At 59.4% G+C, this 23944-nt stretch overlaps 2 protein-coding genes across 5 annotated transcripts; both read right to left on the reverse strand.

Moving 5' to 3' along the window:
• Positions 1–249: 249 nt before the first annotated feature.
• Positions 250–10229, reverse strand: RHOC (ras homolog family member C). 4 transcript variants are annotated; one of them, XM_056362083.1, is made up of 7 exons: positions 10074–10202; positions 8618–8690; positions 6466–6630; positions 2104–2261; positions 1710–1830; positions 1258–1388; positions 250–1101 (listed from the first exon to the last, which is right to left on the reverse strand). In XM_056362083.1, exons 4-7 carry the CDS (start codon positions 2257–2259, stop codon positions 928–930), a joined length of 582 nt encoding a protein of 193 aa, XP_056218058.1. In that variant the 5' UTR covers positions 2260–2261; positions 6466–6630; positions 8618–8690; positions 10074–10202; the 3' UTR covers positions 250–927. The 4 variants fall into 4 exon arrangements, with proteins under 4 accessions (XP_056218058.1, XP_056218060.1, XP_056218057.1 ...); XM_056362085.1 differs by lacking the exon at positions 8618–8690 and having other exon boundaries at positions 10074–10213; XM_056362082.1 differs by lacking the exon at positions 6466–6630.
• Positions 10230–11836: 1607 nt separating this feature from the next.
• Positions 11837–21297, reverse strand: PPM1J (protein phosphatase, Mg2+/Mn2+ dependent 1J). The gene is given in 11 exon segments (XM_056361831.1): positions 11837–13566; positions 13873–14024; positions 14176–14283; positions 14462–14525; positions 14766–14884; positions 16478–16562; positions 18104–18216; positions 18781–19104; positions 19636–19762; positions 21037–21225; positions 21227–21297. Coding segments are annotated over 11 exon segments (1485 nt in total). The 5' UTR covers positions 21283–21297; the 3' UTR covers positions 11837–13418.
• Between the last annotated feature and the right edge of the window lie 2647 nt (positions 21298–23944).

Consider the following 23944-nt stretch of genomic DNA (forward strand, 5'->3'; position numbering starts at 1 on the left):
GCAGCACCTGTTGCACCAGGGACTGGGTACAACTAGGAAACTCCTGCCCAGCCCTTCCCACATAAGCTGCTCCCTGGGCCTTACCCAAGTGCATGGTGACAAGCCCTGATCCCCCACCAGGGGCTGAACCAAGAGGGGCTGGGGGCCAAGCAAGCCCCCACCCTGCAGCGCATGGACCCAGTCCCCAGGCAGCAGCTTGGACCAGCACAGGGCACAAAGGACAGCCAGAAGGATGCAACACAAGCTGAGTTAAATTACTAAAATACCAGTTTGCATTTATTCTCCCAATTACGCAGTTCAGTTTACCGATGCTAAGTCCGTGACCCGTGCAGACTGGAAGAAGGTGTTACTGGCAGAGCTGGGCAGAGCACTGGTCCTGGGAGCAGAGCGCTTCTGGCAGCAGCCAAGCCCAGCTCCCTGCAGCAGCGGCTGAGCCTGGCTCTGCACACAGACTGGGCTGAAAGCTGCCCTGGGCAAGTCTGTATAAAGCTGGTGAGCACTGCCCGCATGGCCCAGGGGAGTGGGCAGAGCACCTCGAGGGCACAGCAGACCCCACGTGTGAGCTGCGGGCAGCAGCCAGCAGCACCTCCTGCTTCTGCAGCACCTGCCTGGAGCTGGGGAGGGAGAGCGAACACCGTGGCAATTCCCATGGGAGAGGCAAAACCAGGGTGAGCGGTACAAAAACGGGGTGACACAGGGAGCTACGCAAACGCCCGGCCCATAGAGAGCAGTGGGTACGGAAGGCACTGGCCCCTCACGGCCCCGCAGCCTCGCAGGGACACCTGCAGGCTTGGGCAGCAGCTCTGGTGCAGAGGGTTCGGGGCAGGTACTGGCACCACGAGGTCCATCTGCCAGCACTCCCTCCCCGCACGGTGCGGGGCAGCAGGGTGCCGGCGCAGGCAGCTGCCTCCTGACCCGCCGGGCTGCTCACAGCAGCGGGCAGCCTCTGCGCTTCTTGTTCTTCCGAACCTGCAGCCCAGCGCGGGTGGCCATCTCGAAGACCTCCCGCACGCCCTCCTTCGTCTTGGCGGAGCACTCAAGGTAGCCGAAGGCGTTGATCCTGTTGGCCATGTCCCTCCCCTCCTCTGGCTTCACCGGCTCCTAGAAAACATTAAAAAGAGGATTCGAAAACTTCACCAGAAAACAGCAGCAAAAGCGCAGTGAGTGCCCTTGGGGCATCCAGCCCCCAGCACCAGGATGCAGCACGGGGAGAGGCAGGTCGCCAGCAGAACAGCGGGACCCCGGGGCTGCCCTCACCTGCTTCATCTTTGCCAGCTCCCGCCGCGTGTGCTCGTCATTCCGCAGGTCCTTCTTGTTCCCCACCAGGATGATGGGCACGTTGGGGCAGAAGTGCTTCACCTCTGGTGTCCACTTCTCAGGGATGTTCTCTGCAAGCAACACACACGGACCCCTCTGAGCTGAGGGGCTGCTCCCTCCCAGCCTCCTCGCAGCCCCAGGAACCGGCACCAGGCTTTTCCCATAAGAAAGCAGGGAAAGCTTGCCCTGCAGCAGCATCCTCTCCCACCACCTCCACCAAGCCTGCAAGTTCCCTGCATTTTTCTGGAGCACACACAAAGCCAGGAGATGGAAGGGAGGGACTGGCATCCCCCAGAGAGGCAGCACGGGGGCTTTCCAGACCCCAAGGGGTTTAGCAGCAGCACCCAATCCTGTGGGAGCCCCAGGTCCCCCCCTTGCTCCCCACTCCCTACCGAGGCTATCTGGGCTGTCAATAGAAAAGCACATGAGGATAACGTCTGTGTCCGGGTAGGAGAGGGGCCGCAGCCTGTCGTAGTCCTCCTGTCCCGCTGTGTCCCACAGGGCCAGCTCCACCTGGGAAGGGAGAGTGACACAGCTCAGCAGCTTGCAGACAGCTCGGCGGGCCAGGAGCAAGCAGGTTTCTCTTCCTCAGTTCTAGCTACAATATTCCTTAAACTGGGGCAGGTTCAGGGTGACCCAGAAACGCAGGACCCGTGGGGCTCCCCCGAGCACTGCAGGTGAATTCGAGCTGCACGGACCGACCCGTGCGGCAGCGCTGGCTGATGGCACTGACAGGGCAGGAGCGAGGGGACGGGAGCAGCTCCAGCACCCTGCAACTGCCCTTACCTGCTTCCCGTCTACCTCTATGTCAGCGATGTAGTTCTCGAACACAGTGGGCACGTAGACCTCAGGGAACTGGTCCTTGCTGAACACGATCAGCAGACACGTCTTTCCACAGGCACCATCTCCCACAATCACCAGCTTCTTCCTGATGGCTGCCATTGCTGCGGGGACAAGAGCAGGTGAGAGGACAGAGCAGCCATGGGCAGCCCATGCTCCTGGCCCCCCGTGCCCCAAAACCTTTCAAACGACTGCCCGGGAGGGCACTGGACACGGACACCCGGGCACACCTGGCATGAGCAGCTGGTGACTGCCAGGACAGAGGCTCTCCCAGCCCAGCCAGGTACACCTCCACGCACGCACCAGCTCACAGGCACTGCAAGAACCAGCCTGACTGGAACCATTTATATCCTGCAGCCACAGCCAGGAGAATTGACACCCCGATGCCCCAGCCATGGTGAGGGCTGGCGGCTGCACACAGGGACCTTGTGCAAGACAATGAACCCACCCCACCGAGCAGCCAGGCTCCCGCCCCTGCCATCCAACCCCAGGAAAATGGGATTTTTGACAACCTTAGTGTCACACACACACATTTTATTTTAGATTATGAATTCTTCAGGGCAGAAACTGTACTCCGAGTTTCACTCAAGCATGCTCACCAGCTCCCAAGTTATCTGATCAGCAGCTGGAACTTGCCAAACCGATCTCTAGGAGGTCCGAGTGAGCATGACTTGCACGCCTGGCACCTGGCACTGGGCTGGCCCCATCCCAGCTTATTTGACAAAGGAGTCTTTGCCACACAACCGCGGAGATCCAACACTGGCAACGGCAGCAGCAGAAGCTGCCAGCTATCACTCAGCAAACAGCTGAAACCTCACAGTACAGCAGGCTGCTTTCTGCCCCAAGTAAAACTCTGCCTTTGCATCCTTGAGTTTCAAAAGGAGATTACAGCTGAGCCTGAGAATCACCCAGGAAAATGCCACAAAATGCCTGCTGTGGTGTCTGAACAAGGCACAAGAAAATCAGTCGTGGTGGGATCACATCCTTCCCTGACCTCAGGCCCCAAATCTCTTTCCCATCCCCAGCTTCCCAGATGCTTCAGTCCAAAAAGCCTGACCCACTCCTTACGCACCTTCGGCACATCACCAGCTCCCTGTCCCTGCAGAAACCCCGGGCAAGACACACACTGACAGCTCAGGGTTTAATCCCTGGAAAGGCACACGCTGGTCTGTGGGCTGGGGGAAATTGTAGGTGACCAGCAAACCGCTCACGAAGGCAGGGATGCTCCGTGTCCTCCAGCCAGCCCTGCCCCTCTCCGAACCCACTCTGCCCAGGGCAGCAGGACTGGAAGGGGCAGTTCTGCGGGAAGGACACCTACACCAAGGCACCGAGCTGGGAGCAGATCACGCTGGGAAAACCTATCGGGCACTGACACCGAGCCCTAACAAAGGCATTGGTGTCCGTCCTCTGCCGGGGCAATCACACCCGCACCCTGCGCCAACAGAAAAGGGAGGAGAAAAGCCCGAGTAAGGCTGCATCATAATTAGCTGCAAGTGAAGGATTAAGAAATTAAGACTCAGCGGCTGACTTGCATTTCAAAAGCAGGCTGAAGGGAGCTCCTCTCCTCTGCATACTTAGCCGGTCACGGTCACGGTCACGCTAAGCTCCTGCCTGGAGGAAACCTCCCCAGGGCTGTCACATGGACCCTGGGGAAGTCTCAGGGACCACCCCAGCTCTCACAAACCAAACTGCCCAACCGTGTGGATGGGGCAGAAGAGAGAAAGGTTTCACCCAAACCCATGCCAGCCCCTGCCAGGTTACAAGCACTTTGCCTCACAAGATGAAGCAGGAATGGTTTGTGGCTGCTGAGTGCCATGGAGCAATTAATAAAAATAGTAAACCAGCACTTGTTAAGTGAGAAAAGCAAGGATGAAGGGCCACATCTGGCAGGAGCCGGCACTCCTCAACCAGGAGCCTCGGCGTAAAGTGCACATCCCAGTGGAGCAGCATACCTATATAAAGGGTGAGCACATCTGTGCAACGCTGAAGTTGAATAAAAAACTTGAAGTGCCCAAAGGGTCCCACTGCCAGGGGCTGAGCACAGAGGGGAAACCCCCCCAGCACAGCTCCTGTTCCCTTTCCTCATGTCCTCCTGCTCCTGCCTGTCCCAGCTGGGCCAGGAACGCCCAGGGCCCCTCACATGGGCAGCCGGCCAGGAGCTTATCCTCAGGAGACGTGACATTTGTGTTACAGAGGCAGATAAAAGGGCTGGAGGAGCCTGCTGTCTCCTGCCCCCATGAGAAGGGCAAGTTGTCAGGGACAGTGTAACCCTGAGAACACAAGAAATGCATCCCCCATTGCAACCATCCTTCTCATCTGACCAAAGGCTCGTCCTCTCTCCAGCCATCATCTCCACAGCACAGTAAAAGGAGAGCTCATGGGCAAAAAAGTCTATTTACTAACACAGAAACTCCTTTGCCCGCAGCAACATGTGATCTGCTGCTTTGCAGCTCTGTATCTCGGAGATGAATGGAGGAAGAAAGGTGGTGTGGGTAACACCGCTATCTAATCCACCCAACACAGGAGACACAACTGCAGCGTGAGGAACAGAGGATGCCTGGGGAGATAAACACCTGCTCCCAGACAGACGCCAGGATCTGCCTGTGTCCAGTCTGCCTGACATCGGACCTAAAACAAGACCACCTCACGGCTGCCAGCTCCCCTGCACCCGCATGCTGTCCCGCGAGGACGATGGCAGATGCTCCAAACCGAACAGCATTGCCGCACCCAGCGCTCCTTCCCACGGCCTCCATCATCCACCCTGACCTGGGATGGCTCTGGGCCCCGACAGCTCCCAAGCCCTGTGTGATGCCAAGCGGTGACTCAGCAGGCAGAGGCACTGTCCCCACCCAAAATCTCAGCACAATTCATTCCATTACTCACAAAAGCCATCCAGAAATAGCCCATTACTAATCCATAGCTGGCATGCAAAGGCAAGTGGGGCAAGGAGGCTGTGAGCACTGTGTGCCTCGGCGACCGGCCGGGTGCCCCCATCTGTGCCCTCACCCTACAAGCCAGCCGGTGCAGCACCAACGCCACCGGCTGCCGGCACTCTGTGCGGGGAGGGACTAGCTCCTCTGCCAGGGGATGCTGTCACTCAGCAGGATGAGGCCGGTCCCTGGGACAGGGGAGCCTGACGCAAAGGGCTCTGCACTGTTCCCAGATTGCAAGCAGATAAAAGAGAGTGGAAAATGTGAAGACAAGTTGAGGAGGATAGCTTTACTACAGCTGCTGGCAGGCCAAACGATTAAAAGGACACAGTCACCCACATCAAGACGTGGAAATTCAGATTTTAAACTCTGCCAAGTGTTAACCACCCCAAGTTACAGCAAAGACTGCCCAGCCACGCTGGCAATCCAACCCGGCCCGTGCAGCAACCACGGGTTTTGAGCGTGAGCAGCGCTTGAGGTGCCTCACTGGAAGACGTCTTCGCATCTGTGTCCACAGAGATAACAAAAGGGGGCAGCAACTTTGTGCCGGCATCTCCCACAGAGCGGCACTGCCAAACCCCACAGGCTCCCGCCCAGCCCTGCACCCTGCTGCGGGCAGGCTGGGGCCACCCCAGGACGGCCACGGGCTTAGTGCTCACCACTGGGGCCGGCACCAGCCTAATCCTGAGCAGGCATCTTATTCATCACACCAAGAAATTGCAAAATGCAACCAAATCACTCTGTTCTGCTTTCCAAGCAGCTAATCTAAAGCCATCACCATAAAACCAGCCAGGGCTTCAGGGCAGCCCTTGTGTCATTGGCCTCGCCCAGCTTCGTGCCTCAAAATGTGAGGTTCTTGCTGAGCAGGAAACAGGGAATTCCTCTGGCAGCAGGATGAGTCCATCATCCAGCGTCTGCTACGGGCTCTCAGGAAATGGCAGAGAAAGATATTAACACTTTGAAGCAGGACTCCAAGGTAGGGGGCAAAATCTTTCAATGAACCTCCTTGGCAAGGCGCGAGCCACCCCCACACACACCCCCCACACACCCCCAGCCAACAGAGGGGTTTTGTTCTACAGCAGAAATTCCCAGGCGCTGCTGATGACAGCCCCACCCGGCCAGACCTGTCACACCACTTATCAGCAAAACCAGCCGAATTTCTGTTCTGCCCACAGCCCTGGCTGGAGGCATAACCCCGAAGCCTGGGCAGGGCTGAGCTGGCAGGGATGGAGCCATGCTGGGAGCAGCCCTTTCACAGGGACACCCCCTTCACAGGGACACCCTCAGTGCTGCCAGCATGGCAGGGCCAGCTCCCCACTGCCCCCCAGCCCAGCAGCCATCCGGCTCCAAACAAAATCTCCTTGTCCAGAAAGAGCACCTTGTCCAGGAAAGCAGAGCAAGGAGGAGCATCAAAGCTCCAGGCACCGCTTGTGCAGCCACTAGGATTGCCCTGGGGATCTTCACGGCCAGAGATGGGAGAACAGACCCGGGGCTGGTGTTCCTGCCTTGCACAGCAGCCACCAAGCATCTCCTTCCAGGCTGCCTGTTGGAAGATTAGCAAATACGCCTTTGCCCCAGCAGCTCTGTGGTTGCTCCCCTGAGACCAGAGGCTCAGGGAACAAGCAGCCTGCTGTCACCCCAAAGCCCAGGCACCCACCCGGACCCCCTGGCAGTGCAACACAACCACAGAAGGAAAACCACCTCTCTTGAACAGACCAACATTTTCCTGATATTGCTGTGTCTTCAGCTCTACTAAACTTTAAAGCATTCAAGTGCTCGGTTGGACTGTTTCAGTTTAACTCCTGTTTGGGAAGGAGCTGGGCTAACACGGCACAGACCGGGCTCAAGGCTACAACAGCCACGAGGCACGCAACTGGATTTCAAAAACGCCAAAACGCATGCCTTCGGTTCAGGTTGTGCAACCTGAAATACAGACGAGACCTAAGGCAGCTCGCAGCATCCAGAAAGCACAGAACACTAGCAGGGAACACAGAAAATGTTTTCTAACCAGTGCAGCCAAGCACAGGCTGTCTCCACTTCTAAACATGGCTCTGTGTGTGCACAGGGCTGCTGCCACCACCCGAGCGAGCCAGGCGAGGGCACCTTGGGACAGGACCCCGGCGAGGTGCTGCTGGGCAAACAAGAGCTGCTTTGGACAGCCCTGGAACACCAGAGACACTGCCAGAGTCCCAGAGGCTGGGGGCACGGGGGTCCCTCCCCCGGACCCCCTTGGGAGCAGCTCTCCTCCCACCCCACCAACATGTCACAGCTTGGATCAGCACAAGCAGGGAGCCCACCAAGGTGTATGTCAAGGCTACAGCTGTCCCCAAGTTCAAGTAATTGGAAGGGCATGGAGGGTGTTTGGGCATGGGATGGCAGAGGGACAAGGTTCTTTGCATGAATTCCCAGCAGAAAGCCCTGCAGTGCTGTTTCACAACAGAAACAGTTTTAGCTGGTAGCACTTGTTGGCACAACTGGTGCAATGAAAAAGAAAATAAACTTCCAAATTAAAATCTGACAGGTTCGCCCATCAAGGGGAACCTAATTTTCTGAGATATCTAAACCATGACCAAGGTAGCACAGGACAAGCATCTTGGCAAGTGTCTCGGGTATCTGAGGGACTCTCATACTGAAGCAGAAAAAAGTTCCTAAAAGGCTTGAAGCAAAGAGCAATGCCAGAGGGAAACGCAACAGCCCGGGCAGAACTTGGGCTCTGAGCTCCCGGCAGATTGCAGCTTCGAGACGATCAAAGCGGCGCTGGTTTTGGCACAGCAGCATCTGCAATTTCATGCTCACACAGCCCCCCGGCAGGCCAAGCTGGGCATTTCTGTGTAGCACAGAGGAGACCAGCCTCCAGCCCTTACTCACGCCAACAACCATCGCTGACACCCAGAGCACAACCCACACCTACTGGCAACACCGGCTCCCACTGCTCCAAGCCTCCCCATCCTGCCCCACCGTTGCCAAAACTACCCGGCACTGGGGAAAGCATCTGTATTTACCCCGGGAAAGCTGCGTGACGCCTTAACACCTAGACTTGCCACATCCAAATGGTGAGCTCAAACTCAGCTTACCAATTTTCTTCTAAAATTATGAGTTATTCTCTGGGCACAATCAGCAGCCTGGGTTAAAGCATGTTCTAGCACAGCAGCAAAGGGCAACTGTCCCAACCCAGACCCGGAGCAGAGCAGCCAATCTGGCTTGTTTTCTTTGCTAAATCCCGCAAAAACATCCAGAAGCAAAACAGAGAAAAGGACTTGGAACAGAAGAATTTGAAAGCCTTAACAAAGCTTGAACCACAAATGCTTGAGCTTCGTGGGAAAACACTGCCTGCCTTTTCCAAAGGACATCATGCCATGTTCTTATTTTACCTCCCACAGAAATGACAGCCTTCCCAGACTCACAGCAGTACAAGTGTCTTGCTGAAAGCTTCAAATAACATGCCACAATCTCAGCAGATGCCTGTACTCATGCAATGCCTGACTGCTGCTGCCCCAGGGCCAATCAATATTTGCTAATACATTCCTTACTTTTCATGTCAATACGCCTCTCCAGTGTAAACAGCAAGTTAGGAGGTGAGCCTGGTTAAACGCTCCTGATAACCTGTTGGAAGACAGTGACTTGGCTTATTTTCCCTGGAGAAGCTGTAGCTGTCAGGAACATGGATTCAATTTAAAGCCCGTAAAATCTCACACGGTCTCTACCTACACTACTTGTAGCTGGGAAGGAGGAGCTGAACATAAATTGAAGCTGTTGGGACAGCTAAAGGCGCTTGGCAAAATGAAAATAAAATGCAACTGGTCTCAGCCAAACACAGCTAGAGCCGCTACCTTCCTGTCTCCGGTTTCACGAGGGGAATTGCTGGGGATGCGGCAGAGCTGCTGCCTGGCCCGGGTGGCTCAGCTGGGTCCCGGCTCCCAGCGCATCCCTGTGCCGATGCCCGGCGGAGCAGCCCGGGATCACGCTGCTCTTTCCCCGCGGGTGTCGAGAGGCTGAAGCTGGGCTGAGGGGCCCTGGCGGCCGCTGGGAAGGTTTGGCTGCGGACTGTTAGTGCTGGAACAGGCCACGCAGTCATGCTTTTGGAATGCTCCCTGCTTCTAAGACATTACACAATTATTTCTCCTCCCCGCAAGCCCCCCTAATATAAACGTTTAAAAATGAGCTCAGCAGTAAGCAAAGGGAACTTTTTTCCTTTTTCTGAAGAAAACACAGAGCGGCCGCTCCACAAGCAAGGCCGTGCATGGGGATGCTGCTGGAGCAGGGGCAGTGGGGAGGGACGGCGGGACGGGGCAGCAGCCCCTGGGCTGTCCCCTAGCCTGGCCCTGTCAGTCACAGGCTGGGAGGCAGTGGGGAGCCCTGTCTGGGCAGCATCCACGAGTCGGGACCTGCAGTCCAAGGCCACCCTTGGGGGATGACTCGCGGTGGCCGAACTGCCGCTGACACACCCCCACCCCGCAGGCAGGGACCCCCATCCCATCCCTGGCATACCCATCCCATCCTGGTTCCCGTCCCGCTGGGCTCCAACCCAGCCTGGCTGGGGCACCCACCCCCCGTGCCCGGCTGCCCCAGCAGTGCCCCAGAGCCCACCCCAGCACTGACACCACACCCCACCAGTAGCCCCAGATACCACCAGTAACCCCACACCCCAGTTCCCGCAGACCCGAGCTCTGACCCCGCCCCATATCAGTGCCAGTAACTCCAGACCCCAGTTCCGCCAGACCCCAGCTCCGACCTCACACTCCACTAGCACAAGTAACTCCAGACCCCACCAGTAACCCCAAACCCCACCAGTTCCCCCAGATCCCAGCTCCGACCCCACACCTTACCAGTACCGGTAACCCCAGACGCCACCAGTAACCCCAGACCCCTGTAACCCCACATCCCACCAGTATCCCCAGTCCCCAGCACCGGCCCCGGTCCGGTCCGGTCCCGTCCCGCCCCCAGTGCCCCCAGCGCCCGGCCCCGCACCCCGAGCGCAGCCCGCACCTCTCTCCGCCGCGGCCCCGGGCGCGGTCCCGGTGCGGGTCCCAGCTCCGGCCTCGGCCCCGCAGCGCGGCTCCGCCGGCACCGCCCCGTCCGGGGGCCGCCCGCCGAGGGCGGGGCGGGAGCGCCGAGCCCGGCCGAGCCGAGCCGTGCTCAGCCCGCAGCCCCCCTCCCGGCGCCGGGGACCCCCGGGCGCCGATCCCAGCCCGGTCCCGAGCCGCCGGGCGGGGCGACAGCCGCGGCCTCCGCCAGCCCGGGCGCCCCCAGCGGCTTTTCCCGGGCGGGGCTCCCGCCGGCAGGCAGGGACCGGGCCGCTGGACAGGCTGAGCGGCCGCTCCCACCCACCCTTCCAGGGAGGACCCCCCACGCTCTGCCCCCTACCCAGCCGTCCCCATCGGAGCATCTCTGGAGGAGACGCCTTTGCCCCCGTGAGCGTTGCTGAGGGCAGCCCAAAGCCGTCGGTAGCCGGGGACGGCGGATGCCAGCAAGCACCAGCACCCGAACCCCATCGCACCCCCCTGCAACCCCTCGCGCTGCCCAGTCGGCTCCTTGTCCCCGGGGAAGGCCCCGTTCCCCACCGTAACAGGCACAGCGGAGCTGCAAAGGACATGCCCTGTCCCCAGGGTCTTGTCTCCCCTCTGCAGGGGCACTGGCAGAGGGGGTCTGTGACCCGTCGGACCCCACACCGAGATGACCCCAGTGCTGCAGGCAGGGGCTCCGGCTCTCCTTGCCCACCACGGGAGGACGGGTGGCTGCTCCCCCTGCGACGCCCCCGCTGCAGGGCTGAGTCCCTGTCACGCAGCCAGGGAAAGGCAGCCCCAGGGTCCTGGCCCAGACCCAGGCTCATAAACTGCTGCTATTTTAAGGGCTCGGAGACAATTTTTCTTAATTTATCAAGCCCCAGGCCAGGAGCTGGTTCCAAAGGAAATGTTTCCTTAGTGAAAAAAGGGAACTACAGAGGAAGCTTTAAACGCAGCCTCTGCCTCCTCGCCTTACCCAGCAGCTCCCAAGCAGTGACCTGGAAAAGCAGAGCCAGTCCTCAGCCACCAGCACAAAGAACATTGTGCCAGGGGAAGAGGGCTGTGCAAACAAGTAGGGGGGGCTGGAGGTGTGGGGAAAACACGTGTGAGCATCAGGAGCACAAGGGTAACAGTCAGGGGGACCTGGGACAGCAGGGATGCCTAGAGGCAGGGGAAGCTGCTGCTGGGATGCCTGAACACCAGGAGAGGGGTCCTACCTCCCTAACAGTCCCATCCATGGGAGCCATAACCTGCAGAGCTGTGTCCCCATCCACAGCCCACCCGTTCCTGAAGGAGGGACCCCATGGGCAGGAAAACCATTAGCCTTTCCTCCCCTCCCATCCCTGCCTGTGCCCTGGCACTGCCTACACCAGAGAGCAGCCGGGGGGGAGGGGGGGCCAGGCTGACGCCTGCTGGTTTTCAGTCCCCATCCAAACCCAATGCAGCGCTCAGCAGCCAGGTCGTGGTTTGGGTTAATGACCCCCCCTGTGACCCTTCCCCACCAGGCTGGCCATTGCCACTGTCCCCCAGCCTGCTGTGGGGAGCTGCGACCCCCCCCCCAGCCCACCCCAGGCAGGGATAGTCCATGGGGTCTGGCCAGGGCCAAGGGCAGAGGGACAGCAGCTCACATGACCCTGCCTGGGCCTATTCGCTACCGAGCCTGCCTACATAAATTAATCAGAGCTAATTGGCTTTTAGGTAAGTCTTCTTTGCAGGAGCACTGCAAGAAAGACTTTGAAGTGGGACTCCGAGTGGCAAAACCTTTATTTAAACACACAGTGCTATGTGAGGACATGCTCCCAGCTCCAGTATTGCTCCCTGCTCCCTTCAGCACAGATGTCAATAGGTTAAAATCTCACTGGATAGCTTTCACTTCCCATTAAGTGCACCCAGTTTATTTACATCTCACTGATTACAAGAGACAAACAACATTCACCAAAGGTGACACTTGACAAGAGCTGGCTGCACCCAGGACAGCAGGACACAAACTGCTGGTGCCAGGGAGCTTTTCCAAAACAAGGGACCATGGCGCAGCTCTCCCCCTCACCACAGTGCCAGGGTGGGATCGTCCCTCATGTTTTGGGAGGATGCAACACACTGCAGAGCTCCAGGAAATGCATCCTTCAGGTCAGTGGTATGTGCGATATAAAATAAGATCCTGCACAGAGATCAACTGCTGCTACAACAGCTCTGCTCAGCACCAGCTTTGAGATTATTGAGAAAAAGGAGGGAGTTGTCTCCCCCGCACCACCCCCACACACCCCCCCCCAGTCACAACCAAGCTGCTTTTATTGTGGGTTTCCAGCCCTCAGCTAAGCAGATCCATGCAGCACGTTTAAGCTGTTAAGCTTGGCTGAATAGGGCTGCCCTGCGTGCAACTGCTGCTCAGCAGTGGCCAACTTAGAACTGCTCAAAAATACAGACATATATTCATACAGACTCTCCACACCAAGAAAGGACTTAGACAATTTCCAGCTCAGCTCTCCAGACAGTAATAAATAATTGGCTCCAGAAACACAGCAGTGATCCAAGGCATGAAGAAGGGTGGGGGCAGAACCCGTGGCACAGCCAGTGCAAGTGCAACAATGCTCATTCCTTCCCAGGGGCTCTCGGTGCACCGCAGCAAACCAGCACTGCCCCATCCTCCCAAACTGGAGACTGAAACAAGGTGCGTGGCTGGGATGTAGGCGTGAGGGGCTGGAGAGGGCAAGCACAAAGCTGGGATGTCAGTCGTGGTGCTCACCCACCACCACACCACCCTCAGCTCGATTTATGCCACACTGAGCATTGCCCAGCTGCCGGCAGGGCTTCACCCCAGACCACTGCCCATCCTAGCCCCAGCACCTAGCCCCAGCAGCAGCTTTGGTGTCACCGGTGCAAGTGCCACAGGGCAGGGGGAGATGATTGCAGCAGCAGCAAGTACGCACATCCCCAGGTATGAGTGCCCCACCAGCCTGACAGCTCTTGCACACTGCTGGAACCAGCACCCCCAGGCCCAGGGTGAGATGCAAAGGATGCACCAAGAAGCCAGGGAGCCTTTTGGCTTTTCACAGCAATCAAGAAAGTGGCAGCATGAAAAAAGATCCCTCGACCCCAGTCCCCGTTCTCTGTCCAAGGCCTTTCCATCTCCACCCGGGGCTGGGATGCAAGCAGGTGGAAAGGGATGCTCTGGGCAGGGGCACAGACAGAGGCTCCAGGTTTCTTACTCTTCTCACAGTCGGCTCAGGAAACAAGTGCTTGGGGGAGAGGTGGCCCCGAGGCAGCGTCAAGTGTCCTGCTCATCTTCATCCAGGCAAGGCAAGCCCCGCTGCCCTGGGGTCATCGGGCATCATGTGTAGTTGCCTGGGCCACCCAGAGGGATCACGAAGACAGAGATGTCATCGCCAGAGCCCAGCTTGTCATTGGCCAGCCGCCAGCCCCTCTCCTTCAGCACTCCTCTGGACCGCACCACCAGCTCCTGGGCCACCACGGTATACCTGGGGGGCACAGCACAGCACAGCTCAGCAGAAAGCCCAGACCCCACGAGACTCCCTGTTGCAGCATCCTGCAGTCCCTTACAAGGAAGGAGAAGGTGGAGGAGCTAGAGGTGCAGGAAAGGGCCCCCTGGAGAGGAGAGATCTGAGCTCAGATACACACATCCAGGGAAGCATTGCACACTGCAGAGCAACAGCACCAGCCCAAAGGCCAGAAGGATGCACAGCCACGACACTGCTCCAAGGAGCGAGGCCAAGGGGAGGTGTTAGTGAAGGACACGCTCATCCCCCTGCCTGCTCGAAACTCACCTGCACGGGTCATTGGGCTCATAGTTTGTCAGCACCTCCATCACCACGCCAGCCACCTCCTTGTCGTTGGTGACATCCCAGAGCCCATCAGTGCCCAAGACCAGAACATCGTCAGGGCAGTGCTCATACTGTGTGAGGTCGTAAACTCTGACCTGGCAAGCAATGGGGCAAGACGTGAGGGTGAGGGGCAGAGAGGCAGAGCAGGCTCCTGCTGCGCTGGGTGCACCACAGATCTGGTCACCCTGACCGGCTCCAGCCGTTGCAGGAGCCCCTGGGCATGGAGTGACTGGCAGCCACACTCACCTCCGGGAAGCAGGACAGGAAAGGCTTGATGTGGACGTTGGAGCTGAACACCTTGAGGTCATGGTCTCCCAGACCCCGTGTGACCCCAATTGTGGCCATCACCCGAGCCTGGAGAATGGCGAAATCAAAAGAAAACTTTAAGCTGCTTCATCTCCACCTCCATTCCCACCTGAGAATTGGTGGCACTGGAGCAGCAACAGCACTAGCAAAAACGGGCTGGAAACTCCTGATTCAGTGAGGGCAGGCAGGAAGCGACCCACACACACCTCCTGCCAAAGCACTTCACCTTTTTGCCTTCCCCATAGATAAGTGGAAACTTCAGGTCATCCTCTTCTATCTTTTTGTAAGCCCTGGTTTAAAATAAGTCAGAGACAAAACGTCAGCAGGTGAAGGCTTCCAGCACCTCCCCTGCCCACTCAGGACACAGCATCCCCGGGGACAAAATCCCTTTTTTTTAAGACCCGGTACCCAGTGTGCCACAGCCCCGCCCTGCCCCATGGGAAGGGATGCTGGAGCCAGGCACCCATGTGCAGTGGGACCCCAGTGCTGCCCCTTGGCACGGAGCCTGCCAGGCGGGTTGGGGGGGTTACCAGCCATTCATGTTTTGGTCTCTGTACAGCATCTTCTTCCCCAGCTCCTTGGGCTGGATCCTGCGGGGGAACTCGAGGTGGGTGAACTCCTTCCCCAGCAGCTCGGGCCTCAGGAACGCCTGCGGGAAGAAGCAGCGGCTCAGCTGCAGGGCCAGGAGAGCAGGATCCATGCAGCAGCACCTCACTGGCCACTGTGGCATGGGACCCACCAGCCTGCCAGGACCTCGGCGACAGCATTTCGTGGTGGCAATAACACCAGCCGCTCTGCTGCAACCCCAACAGGCAGTGGTGAAGCAGCTTCAAACCACCTGTCTGTGCTATGCCCAGAGCTGGGGACAGCCATGCCACCACCCAGCAAGAAGGTTAAGCTTTTGCATGAGGAGTTTTGGGAAATAAGGATCTCCAAAAGAGATCAAAACCTAGCAAATTCCAGGAAAAGCTGGAATTTTCCCAGGAGGAGTCAGAGCCGCAAACCTCCTGGGACCCCAGGCTCAGCACAGGGCATGGCACTCGCCCGAGGAAAAGAGCTGAAGAGTCTTTCCAGAAACCGTGTCCCAGCTGCAGCCGTGATGAGGGACAAGCAGCAGCACAGAGCCCCTTCCCAGGGCAGCACCAGCAGCCCCAGGGCCTCCTGGAGCACACCGTGCAAGGGACCGGGAACAGGGACACACTAGAAAGTGCAGATGGAGGAAGAAAGAGCTGAAAGAAAGGAGGAGAGCCCTCAGGAACATGGGAGGGTTTGGTGCAGAGGCATGGAGAGCCCCGGCCCGCTTCAGGACAGGCCCTGACCACAGCCTGGGCACCGTGCAGTGGAGCAAGCATGCGCCTGGCCCCCTGCCCGCGTCCTGCCCATCACAGCCGGCTGGAGAGGATCCCACTCACAGCAGTTTCCTCCTCTCGGTCATTCAAAAATAGATTCAAGAAAAAATGGCTCAGTGTTTTTCCAAGTACACTGCAAGCCAGGAGATCGCATCCAGCAAGACCTCCTCCAACACAAATGCCTCCTTCTCTGCACTGCCGTCAGAGAGGTCTTTATAACCTTAAAAAGTCTCCCTGCGTGGCACAGGGAGGTTTGTCCAGGCCGGGCAGGAGAAGGAGCTTTCAGGAAGAAAGCTAGAAACCTGCTGGCATGCATCAGCTCCCTGCCTCCCCAGGGAGCAGCCAGGGAAGAAAGTAGGACTCGGCGCAAGCACTGCGGCTCCTTCGACCGTGCAAGGGAGCACGGTGGGTGGAGGAGCAGAGTCGCGCTCCTCCTGGCCACTGCACAAGCCAGCCCGGTGCTCCTGCAGCAGCAGCAGGTGAGTGCGCAGCCCAGGCAGGTGATGCTCCCCGTTCCCCGGGCAGGAGCAGCAAAAGATGGACCGAACTGGTTCCATGCAACTGTACCGAACCAGCCCCGTGCCGAGCGCCCAGGATCCCCAGGTCCTGACCGGGTCAGGCTCACAGGCACAGCCCCTCGTGCTGGCCCCGTAGCAAACCAGGGCTGCACCAGCCACGAGATGCCCCCACGCCAGTAAGCCAGGGCAGCTCCCCACGTCCCAGTGCCTCTCCCAGCGAGCTGGCTGGGATGGACAAGTGCCAGCAGCAGGACCCAGCTGTGGGGCTGCCCTTGACCCCCAGCACCCCACCATGGCAGCCCAGCGGGCAGCATGGAGGGCTGGGAAGGGGCCAGGAGGTGGTTCAGCAGGAATGAGAAGAAAGGTCTTTCTTACTAAAAGCTGCAGCCTCTGCCTCTCTGTCTCTGGAGTAAACTCCCTGGACATTGGAATGATTTCCCCGTTACGGATGATAATGGCCCTGCAATGAAACATGGAAGGATGAGATTAGAGAGGAGGAGAAGAGACATGGTGGGGGAGCTAAGCCCAGCTCTCTTGGGCTGATTCCCTGCCTAGGGGGTGCAACCCCTTCCCTCCTTCCCAGCCTTGGGCTGGGGGGCTGCTTGCTGGCTCCGCTGCAGCTTGCCCCCCGCCAGCCCCACAGCCCCTGGCAGGCAGGGCATGCCTCTCTCCTGTGCAGGATAAGGGCACAGAGGAAGAGAAAATGGAAGAGAAGGATGCGGCAGAGGGGGATGAAGCAGAGCAAACCAAAGGACAGGGTATGGTTAGAACAGGAGCAGCACAAAGGTGCTGAACCCTCCCTTAGAGGGAACCGCACACAGGAGAGGCAGAAACCAGCAGCAGCAGGACATGGGTGCAAGCACCCAGCCCGCACCAGCACTGCAGCTCACTGCTGGGGCCAGTCTGACTGTTTGATGTGTTAAAAAAAAAAAAAAGAGGAAAAAAAGGAAGTCTGATTATGAGATGTTTCTGGATGTCATGGGGGGAGTCACAGATCTCCAGCACTGGTGGCTCAGCTGTCCCGCCTGCTGTCCTGCCTAGGGCTGCAGGTCCCCTCTCAGGGTGGGGGGACACACAACACAGGGCCTGGTTGAACCCAGCTCTGGCAGCATCTAATGCCCAAGGAGGGACCACAGATCCTCACCCAGGGGCACAGTTACAGCCTCAGCATCCTGTGCATGCTGCTGTCCCGCACAGCTGGCGCCTGGCTGCTGCTGCCATGGAGAGGTCCTGCACCCAAAAGCAGAGGCACAAAGGATCTACTCTTCCTTTGTCCCTGAGCTGGATGCATGTCCTCCAGCCTCAGACAATTTACCAGAGCCAGTATTTGCTGGCCTGACACTGCTGAGGGCAAGCTAACCCTGCAGTAAATACAGGGCAATTCAAACCAGCTTCACCCTCAGCATAAGGCGGACTTGCCTCCCTGCCATTGCTTGGGGGGAACGAAGACACCCAGGCACAATTACAGTAATGTACCCAAGGATATGCATGTATCAGTCAAAGTCCTCAGGCTCCAAGCCCCCATGGAATTTGTCTGCACATAGATTTGCATGTCCTTCTCCTGAAACAGTTCGCTGCTATAAAGCGTGCCCTAAAATGACTTCTTGCACATTTTTGAAAGCTTTGCTGAGGGCAGTTTTCACTCCCCAACTTGCAGCCTAGGCCACCGCCAGCAGCAGGGTCTAGGGTGTGATCCAGAGCCATCTGGGAAGCAGACAGGACACTGTCAGGAAAGAAGAGAGCAAGTCCCAAATTTTGGGAAGTGATTTTGCAGCCCCATCTGTGCACTGGGCAAATGTGGAGATCATGGCAGGGCATGCTGTCCCCAGGGCATGCAGGCAGGCAGGCTCTGCCCAGTCCTGCTGCCTCTGCCCTCCCCAGGACAGCCCAGCTTCAGGGATGGAGCCGGGTGCTCCAGCCATGCCTCCAGCACTACCCTACTCTGCCGGAATGCTCCCCAGTTATGGGGTGAAAGGAGGGGGCTGCCCTGTGGGGCCGTACCTGCTGTCACCGGCATTGGCCACGTAGAACTTGCCCATGAGGTAGATGGCAGCCAGGGCACAGCAGCCCCCAGACACGTGCTGGGACGCCCGCTCCCGCTTGATCTGGTCGTCCTGGGGAGACAGAGAGCAGCTCCAGGCAAGGGCGGGCACATGGCCCCACGCCAGCAAGCAAAGCCGCAACCAGCCCAAAATAGTGCCTGGCTGCTCTGACAGCACCTCAGCTGCTGACCAAGCCAAGAACCCGCTCCAGGTGAGGAGCCGCGGCCAGCCAGGGCCCGGGCACCTTTCCCCACACAGCCCAGGGGTGGCTGCAGGGCTTGGGGGGCAGGCAGGGGTCCTGCGGGACAGCTGGGGAAGTGGCTTTACCAGGGCAGTGGAGTGGGCAGGAAAGAGCAAGACAGGAGGGGATCAGCTGGCCCTGCTGGAACAAAGTGCAACGAAGCCCTTTGCACCCACACAGACCTGGAGCCCCAAGCCTCTGCGTCCTGAACCCCTAAAATACAGGAGAGCATCGCAGTGCCCTCTCTGAGCCCGCCCTGCTATGACCGCTCACTGCAGCCCCCTACTTGCTGCAGAGCTGCCTTTTGCTGAAGGGGACAAGCCAGGGTACACACAGGCAGCAGAGATGCTCCCAGGGGATGCCCTGGGCATCCCTGCAGGCAGGGGCTCACTCACCATTTCCTTAAAGGCGTTCTCGATGGCACCGATCACCAGGCTGTCATGGGAGACCGCTTTCTCCAGATGAAACCGCGGCAAAGCATCGTGGGGGACCTCCCTGTCATCCTCTGTGAGGGGCACCCGGCTTGGCTCCGCAGGGCCAGCCCTCGCATCATGCAGGAGGCAGACGGGAGGCGGGGAAGGGTCCTGCAGGATGTCCACGAGATCCCGGAGCTGCTCACAGATGTGCAGATGGAGCCTCTTGGATGCCATGACAGCAGCACCACTGCCCGCATGGCCGTCAAACAAGGCCCAGTAGTGGAAATAAAAACCCTTCCTGCCCTGCAGGGAGAGAAAGGAAGGTTAAGTGAGCCTGTGAGGAAGCAGATGGGATGGGGAATTGAGAGCAGCTGGGGTCACCAGCTGAGGACAGTGACATGGGGCTTTGCGTCTGGCTCGCAGGTCCCAGCCCAGCGCAGGCAGGAGCGATGTGGGCAGCTGGTCAAAGCTGTCTGGACACGGCTGGTCCCTGGCTGGAGCCCAGCCCTGCGTCAGACACCTCGTGCTGCCAGCAACATGTCTCCAGCAGCCGGCTCCTCCAAAGAGGAGGCACGATGGGGCCAGCATGGCAGCCACCTCCGCAGCCCATCGGGGCACGTGGGCCAGCAGTCTCCCTGGGCCAGCCAACCCTGGTGTAGTCCAGCAGGGATGATAGCAGGAGCTGGCAGGGAGCAGGGGCAGCTGACCTGGGAACCAAGGGAATCCCCAGGGAAGCAGCAGTGTGCACACATCGCCATGGGCCCCATCTCGTGTCCTGCCACTGGGCATCCTCTCTGTCATGTCCCCGCCTGTGCATGCTGCCCCAGCTCTCACCCCGTCCAGCTCTCCGCTGCCTTCCCGGGATGGCAGCCGGCCCCTCAGGCTGGGTCTCCTCTCCACAAACACCACCTCGCAGCATGCCTGGTCCTCGTTGTGCTGGCTCTTCCCTGCATTTATCACCCTGCCAGAAGGAAACAAGGTATGAAGGCTCCTTTTTCACACCACACTCCAGCAGAAGCCACCTCGCAGCACCTCATCCCACCGGCCCCCATTTGTTCCCCCACATCCTGGGGGATGCTCTCTGTGGATGCTCCTGTCCCGCCTGGGGCAGCAGCAGCCAGGCGAGCAGATGTCCCAGACCAGTTGCATGGGTTGATCTGGCACCAGCAGCAGTGCTCGCTCCCACCAGCACAGATGGGTCCAGGGTAGAGCGGCCATCCAGCCACCCACCAAGGGAGGTGACCAGAAAAAGCTGGTTTTGCTGAAGGTCCTCACCACTGCCCCATGCAGAGCAATTGCCTGAAAACCTGGACCAGCCTCAATGCACACCGCCCCAGCTGGGACTCATGGACAGGATTACAGCCTCATCCACGTCCCATCACACCCAGCACCTCTCAGAGGGAGCAGGTGCCTCAGAGAAGGAGGGGAGAAGGCAATGAACATTAAACCAGCAGAACTTTTGCAAAAAGATTCACACTAAGTTTTCACAACCTATGCTGGCACAGCAGATTTCAGGTCTAGATTGCAAAACCTGCTCACGGGAGGAAGCTGTAAGCATCCACAACAGGATGAGCTCTGTGGGCACAGATTTTTGAAGTGGTTTGCACAAACAAGTCTTGGGAGATGGAAGGGAAGCCTCGGCACCGAGCAGAGGGTGGGTTTTGCCCCAGGTACTCCTATCCCAGTATCTCCTGGGGCAAACTAGTATCTCAGAAAGCTCCCTAAGATATCAGGAAGGCCGGCCTGAGCAAGGGATGGGGGTGTGAACTGACAGCACTGTGCAGCAAAGGTGGCCTTCAGAGCCTGACCTTCTCCATCGGCCTTCAGTTAAGGGTGAAACTGGCAGCAAGTAAAAGAAGAAGAGGATCAGGCCCTCCAAGGGGAAGTTGAAGTCAGGTCCCATCCCAAAGACAGCTTCAACCCCCTCCTCCCCCCGGGGTCCTGCAGCAGTTCCTTCAGCCCTCGGTGGCAGTTCCCCATCAGCGTCACCGGTACCGCGCAGATGAGCACAAAAAAGCCATCACAGCTCAAACCCTCGGGACGGGGACGAGCCTGAGCCCACGCCGCCACCGTTACCGGCACAAGCTCCCCAGCTCCTGCGGAAGCCAACGAGCTCACCGCCGGCGGGCTGCGACCCACTTTAGCTCCCGAGGATCCCGCTCCGGCGCCCTGCGCTGCCCGCCCCGCCCTCCCCGGGCCGCAGACCCCCGCCCGGCGCCCCCCGGCCCCGCTCACTCGGCGTAGCCCGTGCTCCAGGGCAGGCGGCGGCGGCCGTCGCGGGGGCTCTGCACCGCCCGGCCCGCGTGGTCGTCGGCCCGGCGCAGCTCCTCGGGCGTCAGCTGCAGGAACGCCGGCCGGCAGAACGGGGGTCCCGCCGGCGACGCCCCCTCCCCACCGCCCCGGGGCTCCGCGGGGGGGGTGCGCGCCCGCGCCCAGCCCCGCCACCAGCTGCGCCACGGCGGTGCGCACCCGCAGCAGCATGCCGAGCCGTGCCGAGCCGTGCCGGGACCCCGCCCCGCCCCGCCTTCCGCCCCGGGCGGGGGGGGCCGCGCCGCAGCGCGGACGCGCATCGGCCCGCGGTGGCTCCGCGGGCGGCGAGCGGCGGCCCCGGCGCTGGCAGAGCCCCCGGCGGCGGGGCAGCGGCCAGAAGCCGCTCGGGGGAAGGCTCGTCCCGGCTGGCGGAGGCGGGGAGGGGGGTCTACAGCTGGCGGGCGCGCCCTGCCCCGTTCCGTGCCTGGGCTTTCCAGCCAGGTGGGTTTCCTGGCTGGATCTTCCCGGGGGTCCAGCAGAGCCACCGAGTGCGGTACAACATCCCCTTCCCGCGACAGGTGCTTTGTCACTCTCCCTGCGCTCATCAAGGAAACCCAACCCCCTCGCAGCCATGCCAGGCTATTAATAAACGGGCAGCCTGCGGAGAAGCGAGGAGCTAACGCGAGAGGACTAGGACTCGGGGCTCCCCCCGCTCCCAGCCAGGCTCGGGACCCCAGCGCCGAGCAGGACGCAGGTTTAGCTGACCCAGAACAGCACATTCCCACCTGCTGGGCAGGAGGAAGATCTGGCACTCATACAGCATCTCTCACATGGCCCAACCTCTGCCTCCCTGCCACTGGGTTCCTATGACAACAGAAAACCTGCTGAAAAAAACAGTGTTTGTCTACTGTAAAGTAAAACTGAGGCTATTTCCAGGGCTCGTGTGTCCCAGTGCTCTCAGCTCTGCAGAAGAGCCATTTACTCCTTCCCACGCAGGGCTTTTACAGAGGTCTGAGCAGATGCAGAGCTCTCGCTGCTAGCTATATAAAGCCCTCCATGCTTTAGCCACCTTCACCCCCAGCTCTTCTAACCACACCAGGCTATTAAGACCACCCTACAGAAGCTGCTCATACTACCTCTATTCCCACCTTCCAAGCCCTTGGGTTACTAGCTATTCAGTAGCCTGCTGTTCTTTAACAGTCCTCATGTAACCCAAGCTCATATCCTTTCTCCTGCTCCCCTTGCTGTTCACGTGCCCCTATTTGAAACTGCTGCCTCATTTCCCACCTTGCTTTGCACCCACTGCTCACCTGGTGGTCCCAGCTGTTGCTTGGCTCCAGTTAAAGTGTTCCTTGATAAATATGTCCCTGCTCCCCATCACGGGTGCTACAGAACTGAGAGGGAGTGCGCCGGGACCCCTGACCTGCAGTGGATGTTTGCAGCACAGCTCAGCGCACGTGGGTGCATCAGCGCCTATGTGGGTGCTTCTTCGCCCCACCGCACGTTAGCGGGTCAGTGCAGTGTCTTGCCGCTAATTAGCGATCCCCGAGCTCTGCTGCGAGCTGCCCAGCTGAGACCATCCCGGCAGCAGCGATGTGTGTCTGTGCCGGGGGGGGGGGGGGAATGCTATAGCCGCTCCCAGCCCCGCCACCCTCCATTACCCCTTGTCTGTCCGGGGGCGCTCAGCGCGGGCCCCCCGGTGGGGGGGGAGGGGGTGCAGGGAGCGGTGGAGGCGCTGGGTGGCGACACAGGCTGCGCTACGGCCCTGGGAACCGGCCGGCTGCACGGAGCCCCGGGGACGCTGGGCCAGGAACACCGGACCGAGCCCACCCCCACCTTGGGGACACCAGCCCGAACCCCCTTCGCTGCGGGAACAGGGCTGGGGACACCAGACCGAGCTTCCCCCGCCGGGACACTGGGCTGGGGACACTAGACCTCGACCCCCTGCAGAGACCAGACCAAAGTCGTCCCACCGCCACCCCAGAGACACCAGGCCGAGGACCCACCCTCCCCCCGGGGACACCGGACCGAGCCCCCCCGGGACACCGGGCAGGGAGAGCTGCAGCGAGTGGGCTGCGACTGCCGGCACCTGCAGCAAGGCTGCTGAGCTGCCCTCCTGCCCCTCTCCTGGGTGGGCTGGCACGGCTGGGAGCCCCGTCTCTGCAGCACCTCCTGGCTCGGTACACCCTAAGCTACTTTAGGGTTTGGTACTGTGGGGGGCTGGGGACCCCCGGGTTGGGCTGGGTGTGCAGCCCTGGCACACCACAGGTTACCCAGTTTCACTTATTTCTAGCACCGGCTCCCCATCTCTTTCCCTGTGGCCCCTGGTGCCTTCTGGCTGTGTGGGTGCTCTGGCAGCCCCAGCCCCAAAGGAGGGGAGCTGTGGTGGGCAGGGGCTGACCGAGAGCAGCTGTGCCAGCCTGGAGGCCAGCACCCTTCTGGGCCCTCTCCGGCAGCCCTGGGTTTCCAAAGAGGAAAGCCCTCTCTTTGCTCCAGGTGCTTTCTCCCTTGCAGCATCTCTGTCCTGCTGCTGTCACACAGGGTGGTCACAGTATTGTGAGTGTAATATCCTTTGTGTTATTAAGATTGAAAATCACCGGATTTTCCAGGGAATGTTTCTCGCTTCTGTAGGGCTGCCAACGTGCCCCATACTGCTGAGTCACCAGGATGCTTTCCTTGGAAAGAAAGAAACGGCAGTTTCCAAAATGACTTCTGGGTAAGGCTGGTCTTGTTTTGCGTTTGTTGTCTCCGTTATGCTGAGTGCTGCACACAAACAATGGTCTGACATAAAAACATGCTGCGAGAATGTCCTCTGAAACAATGCAATGCTAACAACTTTTCCAAGAAAGAGGGCTCAGTTTCCTCCTATTCATCCTGCCTGCCAGTTCAATGT

This window comes from Falco biarmicus, chromosome 16 (genome assembly GCF_023638135.1).
Source record: "Falco biarmicus isolate bFalBia1 chromosome 16, bFalBia1.pri, whole genome shotgun sequence".
Classification (NCBI taxonomy): domain Eukaryota; kingdom Metazoa; phylum Chordata; class Aves; order Falconiformes; family Falconidae; genus Falco; species Falco biarmicus.

Coding starts and splice junctions, on each gene's coding strand:
- RHOC (XM_056362082.1), bottom strand. Junction 1,389..1,709: donor TGACAGCCCAGATAGCCTCG/GTAGGGAGTGGG, acceptor TGTTGCTTGCAG/AGAACATCCCTGAGAAGTGG. Junction 1,102..1,257: donor AGCTGGCAAAGATGAAGCAG/GTGAGGGCAGCC, acceptor AATGTTTTCTAG/GAGCCGGTGAAGCCAGAGGA.